We start from the raw sequence: 8300 nt of genomic DNA, 5'->3' as shown, positions 1-8300 counted from the left end.
GGCTTTTTTTTTTGCCTCTTCCCCAGACTACACCAGCCATTTGTGAGGAATCACATCACTGGTTGAGTACATGACAGCAGTCTTTGAACTTCCTAAATTAGACTTGTTGGTTGTGCTGGGGTATTGTGCTGTCTCGAGTGCAACTGTGCCCCAGTGGCATTTAAACAACATCTCTAGCTTAAAGTCTGTCTCCAACAGCAGTAAAGGCCACCTAATCGCTTGACTTTCCAGGTGTAATGTAAGATACCCCTAGTACCTTGATATATCCCCCTTTCAGCTGCCACGGGCTCAGGAAGCCTCCAAACTAGAGGATGCATTTCAACAACTCAGTAAGTCCTGACAGACACACCCCTGCTTCTGCCCAAATTTTTCCAGTCTTCCTTTGACCCTCATTTGCACTCTGATTTCTACAATGCCTGATAGCAGCAAGCTCCTCACGCTGCCTGAATCGCTTCCTCAGCTTTGCCAGACTAATTGCATTGCTTGCTCCCCAGTGCTGTCACAGTGAGAAGTAATTGCTTCCAATTCACCTTCTCAATGCCAGCGGTGGTCCTGTAGACCTAAGTTGTGTTTACCTCCCTTCCACCTTGTTGTTTACATCTGCTTTTTCAGCCTGAGTTTACAGGCTTGATCGTAGCACAAAACTCTTCCTCTCTGTGTTTAACCCCTCCTCCTCCTCTTGCATTGCAGCTGGAACATCAGCTACAATCTCTGAACTCAGAGCAGCTGGAGACCCGTGTGCAGAATGAAAGGCTCCGGCACCTGAATGAAAACCTGCTGGAAGAGCTGGAGAAAAGCAAATGGGAGCTGGAGGCAGTGAAGGGGCAATTACAGAGGCTCCAGAAAGAGGCCCAGCTTGAGCAGGAGCAGAAGGACAGGTGGGAATGGGCAGGGAAGGGGATGTCAGGGCAGGGACCCAGGCAGTGGAGGAAGGGTGGGCAAGCAGTTAAAGAATAAGGAACTCTAATTAGAAGCCTTGGTCTCTTCAGAGGATTGCCTGTCTTTTCTTGAAGAAAAGTAGTAACATCCCAGTGGTCTTATGGGCCTAAACAGGGAGTGATACTGCTACCTCCTGCCTGCATTTAGTGGGAAGGGAATATGTTCATTGATATTTGGCTATAAAAGCACTGTAAACAATACAGATGTTCCTCCGCCTAAAGCAGGCTGCTTCTTCATGTAATTTCCAGTTCACCATTGCCCCTAAAGTTCCTACAGATCCTCTTCTAATCACTTGTGTTCCTGTTTCTGGGCTTAATCTAATAATACTTAGCTGAAACACTGGCATGTTTCAGATCCACATGGCAGTGAGCATCATTCCCATTTCTAGCAGTTGAGGAAACTGGAGTGTGAAAGGAGAAAATGGGTTGCCTGCCCTCATGTGGAAGAAGAGCGGGAGACCTGGGGTACAACCCAGCCATCCCAGCTCCCACAACAGTGCTTCTTCCTCTGAATCCTCCTAGCATAGGGCAGGCCCTTATCTTTGAGAATACCATGAGCATCCCTGAGAAAGGGATCTTTATATTTCCTCTCCCATTAACTTATTTACCCTTTTGAAATCCTCTTTGCCCAGGGATGTGTTTAGAGTCTCCAAGAACATGCAGAAAGAGAAACAAAGCCTCCTTCGGCAGCTGGAGCTCCTCAGGTAAGAACAGGGCTGAGGAGAGATGCTGAGCTCTTGTGCACGTAAGGGCCCGAGGTTTCGGCACTGTGCTTGCTTCTCCTGCAGAAAGCTATGGGAGTGTATTCAAGCGGTGCTCAGACACTGCTTGTTTTTCTAGGTCCAGAGACTTGTGCAATCTGGCCAGCTCTGGCAGAGTACAGGCTGTGTTATTTCACCAAGTAGTCCTCCCACTGGAAGAATGTAGTCTTTCCTGCTGGCTAAGGGAACCATATGGAGCCCATTACCTGAGCTGGGATCCATAGAAATCACAACATGTCTGGCAATAAATAACATCTTTAGTGGTGTCCCAAGCTCCCTTTCTGTCCTAGCTTTTAAATGTTGGTCTTTACTCCATTTTTTGATGGGTGATTCATTGTGTCTCTCCTGTGTCTTCCTTTGGAGCAGAGAGATGAACAAGAAACTTCGAGATGAGCGAGATGCTTTTGAAGCCAAGAAGCTGGTTAGTCTAAGAAAGAAAATCCTAATTCCCAACCACCCTTCTTTCATCTGCTGCTGTTGCTGTCACCACTCTGGGGCCTGTCACTTCCACGGGGGACAATGACCTGAGCTCACAAGGCCTGGTGTGGTGCTTAATACAGACTTCACAGCACCTCTCTGCCCATGCTAGAGGCGAGCTCTGCTGGTTGCTGCTGCCAACTGCCTGGGTTTAGCCCAAGGCGTGTTAGTTTGTGACTGTCACGCAGCCCCATGCAGGGCTGCAGCGGGTGCTGCCTGCTGCACACGTGGGTCTGTGCGTTGTGACAGGCACTGAGGAGGGGACTGAAGCTGGATACATCCCTGGAGCTGGGTGGTGAGGAAGAAGGTGGATTCCCAGATATGCTGCTGGCTGACTGGGGGTGGAGGGCCATGGGAGGGTTTTGGAGTTTCTCTGACCCCTTGAGTTTGTAGCAGATGTTTTCTGATGTTCCTCCGGGGCAGCTCCCCATTCCTGTGAACTCTGCTGGGGTAGAGGTGCAGCAGTGAGCCTTGTGTCATAGGGCTAGGAGAAAGCAAGGGACCTCTCTGACATCTGGAACAGTCAACTCCATCTCTGGCCTTTCCCAGTCTCCAAGATAAGTACAAATACGTGATCTATTTTTAATTCTTACTATTTTTTTTTCATTAAAAAGTCTTTGTGTTCCCAAAGGTCACTGGCAAGGCGGGTCTGTGCTCTTCTTGGACCCATCCCTGCCACCATGTGTCTTTGCCTGCTCTGCCACCATGCCCCACTTGAAAATCTGGAAGTAGCTGTGTTGCAGTGAGGACAGGCAGTGGTAGGCTGCGAGAGACTTTCTGGCTGGTGTGTAAGGGAATGTGGAAGGAAGCACAGGGATCATGCCCAGATAGGAGATGAGATGCCTCACTGGTGGAGAGGCTGGAGTTCTTCAAGTGGAGCAGCAGCTGTGTAAAATAACTTCAGTTAGCTGTTTTAGATGGAGGTGAGGTGTGTGTGCATGTGCCTCTCTATGTTTCTGAAATCTGAAGGAAGATTTCTTTTTTATTTATTTAATTTGTAAAACTACTAAGTGTGTGTGTGCACCAGAGCTTCCTTCTCCCTCTTGGAGAAGGAATAAACACAGTCACTCTTGTAGCAGAGTCCAGTGCAAGCAGGCAAAGAAGGTGGTTTCTTCTCCTCTTTCCACGCATAGTGCTTCATCAGCTTCTGGGTTCTTGTGGGTGGGACAGGTGGGCTGTTGGAGACCGCGGTTCAGGTATGTGCCTTTGCACACACAAAGCTTGTCCGCCTCTATTCTCTCCTTTTGCCCTGCTAGGACCTGCTCAGGGCTGCTCTGAAACATGACATTTGTGGTGGACCCAAGAGAGAGCCTAGCAGAGAGAGTCATAGCACAGAGGAGCTGCTTTCTCCCTTCTTCCTGTGCTGGCAGTAGGGATGGGGCATCACGGTGAACACCTACCATCATTGCTCATCTGGCAAGCCTGTGTCTGGCTGGGCAGATGAAACCTGTACTGGAGTAAGGTTTTTTTCTTTGTCAGCCAGGACAGCTTGTTGGCCACTCTCGTTTCAGTCCACAGGAAAGCAGGCCTCCAAGGGATTGCTATCATCACACACCTGCAGATCTGCTGTGCAGCCTGTCCCACTGTAAGGGGGAGAGAAAATAGCAATACTTCCATGCAGCAGCAAAAAGGAGAGTTCAGCCTTCCGATGGGGATCCCTAGTGTGTGACACACTCTCTGGCAGAGAGTATCAGTGCTTTTACAGCCTAAAAAGAAACCCAAGGCCTTAATACCTTCTGTTAGCGCTGGGAAGAATTGTGTTATTTCTGTGAAATGAAGGTGTGATGAACAGTGATTCTTTCATAGCAAAGATTTTGAAGTGGTTGGAAGGAGGAGGTAGGCTGTGCATGGCTGACAGCAACCCAGCCGCTGCTCCTTTGTACGTGTCGCTGCCCAGCTTAATACCTTGCTCTTCATAAGAGTTTCTGACCTTGCCAGGGTGGGCAGACCCTGGCCCCATGGCACTGTGGGGCACTGTTTTGCCCCAGTGGCTAGGTCACAGATAGCAATATGTGGCTATTTCTGCCTATGTGCAAACCACTGCTAGGTGCTTTTAAGATTCAGGGGTTGCAAGTTCAGTTTCACACCTGTGACCCATCAGGCTATGGAGTTATGCTTTCATGCTGTATGTTGACAGAGCAAATTTCATGTCTGCTTATCATGAAAAGTGTTTTGGGACTTTGACTACATTGGACACGTATTTGTATTTCACTGATAAACCAGAATTTTTCCTATCCCAGTGATAAACCAGAATCTTTTGCATCCAAAATGCTTGTACATGTGCTGTTTTTGTTGTGGAATCCTTGCCATCATGTGTTGTACAGCTGTGATGTCGTGTCTGTCCCTTTAGCAGCCCGGTGAAGAGCCAAATGTTGCACAAACCTGGCAGGCAAATAAAGCATGGCAGAACCAATGGCAAAATGTGCCCTGTTGTTTCTCCTTTCTTACCTAGGTACATACTCTGCAGGCTGTTTCCTCTCCAGGTAGGGTGGTGCAGATTGCCTGGGAGTCTCTGGTCCATAGGTGACTTGAAGCTTGTGACTTGGCTCCAGTGGGCTGGAACATGATTTCCTTGTTTCTGTGTGTCTAGAGAGTGAACCTGCTCCAACCCTGGGAACTTCCCCACTGGAGAACCACTGGTTGGCTGAACCACAGCCTGATAGCAGTGTTGACCGAAGGGTCACTATGCACTTGGGTGTCCTTTGCCTTGGAAGATACATGCTCCACAGTTGTGAACCTCTCAGTGCTGTATTGTTTCTGAGGCTGGAGCTTCTCTTGAACACCAGTTTTACATGTAAAAAATATTCTGGGTTTTTTTTCCCATCAAAGTTCTTAGTTGGGTGAGGTTCTCTGTGGAGTCCAGAGTATCTCCTTTTGTTGGACTGTATTGTGGTAAAGGTGTCCTGGGAGTTCTGGCCAACAAAGCAGCTTCTTAATTTTTTACCTTTTAAAATAAGCCAGGGCTTATTGAAGAAATAATCTTCGTAGTCCTCCCCCTAGGCTGTGGGCAGCATGAAGGAAGGCCTGTCCAGAGCTGCCTGCAGGTGTTTGATCAGTTCAAAACTGCTGCCAGAGGCAGATCTGGCAGGCTGCAGACTCTTTTTTCCCCACCTTTACCCCCAGAAATAACTTGTGAAGACATGTCAGAAATCTCCAGAATTACAGAGCGAGTACATCTCCCTTCCCCCAGCTGAGGCTGTCTCTCACTTTGTGTTTTGTGTGTGTGGCCAGAGCAGTTAGCCAGTCCGCTTGGGTGTGAAGCGGGGCTAGGCTTTAGCATGGCATTTGGGGGAGCTGGCAGGTCAATCCTCTCTCTGCCACAGCTTTTCCTGTGTGATCTTGGGCAACTTGCTTATCTTTGACTCTTGGGCATGACAAAGCTGCTTGTATGGGGGGGAAGAGGGTTGCGAGAGGACTTGTCCTGCTTTCCCTTCTCTGGGGAGCTGGTAAACACTGGCTGTAGGAAGTGTGTAATCTGAGGTAAGTAGGAGGAAAGCATGAAGAGGGACGTTTGTGTAAGCAGGGCATGTGGATGTCCTTTGCAGAGCAATCTCCTTTCTTTCCTATGGTCCATGTGCAGCCCTTGGTGAGTAAGTACGAGTGGAGGAGGGGTACTAGTGCCTTCTGAGGAAGGGGTAATTGCTCTGTTCCACTAAACATCATCATAACAAAAAGGCAGGTGGGGAAAAGAGACATTCAGCTGTGAGACCAAGGGGAAAACAAGCCACAGAAATTAAAGCTTTGGCTGGCTGAAGTTCAGTTTGTGTCACCACCATTTTTGATGGGTTTTGCTGCAAAGGAGATAGCAGCATCAGCAATGCCTTCTTCCATCAGTTAAATGAGCTGAGCTGAGAAAAGGAAGCCCTGTGCTCACCTCTGTTCAAGCCTGCTGGCAGGGCACTAACCACTGCATGGTGTGGGGCTGCAAGGGCTCCAGCTGTGCCTCCCCGAAGTGGTCTGCAGAGGGGGTGAGTGGTTGAACTGGGGTAGTCAGGTTCCTGGGTCCTAATTACATTCTTCATCCCTTCTCTTTTCAAATTCCAGGCACCTCAGAGCAAAAAGACTCTGCTGAAGAAAGAGTCAGTGCTAGGCAGTTACCTGTTGGACGACAAGCCGGTCAAACGGTTAGATGGGTGTCTGTGGTGTGTTTGTGGTGTCAGTCTGTGCCTGCTGGAGTACCCTGTCAGTCAAGCTGTGTCCTGTGTCTAGTTCTCCCACCTTGGTGCTGGCTGGTTTTGGGAGCATGGAGAGGGGTGCAGCTTCACTGGCTCTACCTGCTTCTTGATATCAGGTGGTGTTGGCTCAGAGTGAAGCTGAGGATGCTGTTAGCTAATTTCCACAGGGGGTGGTCCCTTCTGGGCTGCTTCTACATGCAGCAGTGGGTGAGCAAACCTGAATGCCATCAGAAGCTATGGGAGTGTTCATGGGATGGGATTCATGAAGGCTGCCTCTGAGTCGGGCAGCTCTGTTAAAATGACTGGATTGTCTCCCACGTGTGCCAGTTCCTCCTCAGGCAGAAATCCTGTCCATTGGCACCCCATGCCAGAGCCCGTATCCCTGGGGCATGGGAGAGGGCAGGAGTTGCACAAGGCTTGTGTTCTCTCTGGCAGCTGAAAGCCCCGAGGAGAGGGCCCAGCTCCAGCTGGGTGCATCCTGCCCATCTCCCTCCACACCCTGGCTCACCAGGTCTCCCTTTCAGCCAGGGCAGGCAAACATGTCTGTGTGGCCAAGGCCTCCCTCCCAACACACACACACACATACACTCTACATGCAGACTGTACAGTGGCTTCAATACCCACGTATACCCACACTGGCATTAAGCATCAGCCCTTGCAAACTAGTTGTGTGACCAGCACACTGGTACTGACCAAAAGCCTGGTTCTTCTGAGAAGCAGGAGAGGACAGCCCAGCCCTGACCTAGCTTGGGCTGGATCTCCCCTGCAACTGCTAGCCCCAAACAGGTTTTAAAGGCAGCACACTTCCCTTTTCCTGGGAAAAGGTCTCTGCAGAAGGTTTTACCGCTTCCCAGTTTCTCCTGGTGCCAACTGGAAACATAGGTCTAGGCTCAGAGTTTCTTCCAGCTTCAACTCACCCTTAATGCCTGCAGTTCTGGTAGTGGCATTTAAGAATTGAGCTTCAGGCTCCCGTGCTCGTGGACTGATGGAAAACCAGGTGGATTATGGCTGATTCTTGAGGGAGGTTGCTTGGATAGGTCTGAGGCAGTGCTCTTTCAGAGCTCTTTCATGGCTGTGACTGGCAGTCATGCTATCCGTAGCATCAGACAACCAAGTTCTCCCATCTTTCTCCCCAGCTATTTCTTGCAAAGATCCTGCTAGCTGCTGCTGGCATAAACCCACCAGAAAGGTTTAACAGGTGGAGAAGTCTGGCAGTGAGGGTGATTTGAGAAGGGGAGAAGTATTTTTGTCCTGTCTCTGTCCCAGTGCTGTGTCATACCTGTTGTTTGAGAAACATGAGCATCAGACAACCAAGTTCTCCCATCTTTCTCCCCAGCTATTTCTTGCAAAGATCCTGCTAGCTGCTGCTGGCATAAACCCACCAGAAAGGTTTAACAGGTGGAGAAGTCTGGCAGTGAGGGTGATTTGAGAAGGGGAGAAGTATTTTTGTCCTGTCTCTGTCCCAGTGCTGTGTCATACCTGTTGTTTGAGAAACATGAAAAAAATCCATTAGAACTGGAGTCACTATTGAGAAAGTTTTGTGTTTGTCCCCTTCCCCCCGCCCCCAAAGAGGCTTTTGAGTCTCAGACCCTCATTGCTGCTACTCCTGCCAGCCCTGGGAGATGGGGACCGTTCATCTGAGCCTGGGAGGATGTGTTTATTTTCCATGGGGAGAGGTTCCAGCTGGCCTGGCTCTGAGCTGTCCTTTGGGGCAGATGCAGGAAGACAACCAGGAATGTGAGCTCCCTTTCACAGAAAAAGTGTATGCATAGCAGCAGGTGAATTTTGCAGCCCTTAGGAAGTGTACTCGCAGGAGTGAGAGAGGAGAGTTGTTGCCTTGATTCCTGTGCTGGTAGCAAGAGAAAAATGTTGTGGAGAGAGGTGGGATGTGCTGCCTCTGAAGAGATTGACTGTGGTAAGCCTCTGATCTCTCTAATTTGCTTCCAAAT

At 49.5% G+C, this 8300-nt stretch overlaps 1 protein-coding gene across 1 annotated transcript in view; it reads left to right on the top strand.

The window, feature by feature from the left end:
• Positions 1 to 8088, top strand: part of LOC104627260 (EF-hand calcium-binding domain-containing protein 4A-like) — a gene marked incomplete at its 3' end in the record, with an annotated part of 18258 nt that extends 10170 nt beyond the window's left edge. The window contains exons 7-12 of the mRNA XM_010295397.1: positions 691 to 878; positions 1571 to 1642; positions 2066 to 2120; positions 6221 to 6300; positions 6819 to 6822; positions 7965 to 8088. Of these exons, the coding sequence (XP_010293699.1) occupies positions 691 to 878; positions 1571 to 1642; positions 2066 to 2120; positions 6221 to 6300; positions 6819 to 6822; positions 7965 to 8088 (523 nt within the window). The remainder of the gene's footprint in view (positions 1 to 690; positions 879 to 1570; positions 1643 to 2065; positions 2121 to 6220; positions 6301 to 6818; positions 6823 to 7964) is intronic.
• Positions 8089 to 8300: the final 212 nt, after the last annotated feature.

Source organism: Phaethon lepturus, unplaced genomic scaffold (genome assembly GCF_000687285.1).
Source record: "Phaethon lepturus isolate BGI_N335 unplaced genomic scaffold, ASM68728v1 scaffold34619, whole genome shotgun sequence".
Classification (NCBI taxonomy): domain Eukaryota; kingdom Metazoa; phylum Chordata; class Aves; order Phaethontiformes; family Phaethontidae; genus Phaethon; species Phaethon lepturus.
This window is presented reverse-complemented; position numbering and strand designations above follow the sequence as displayed.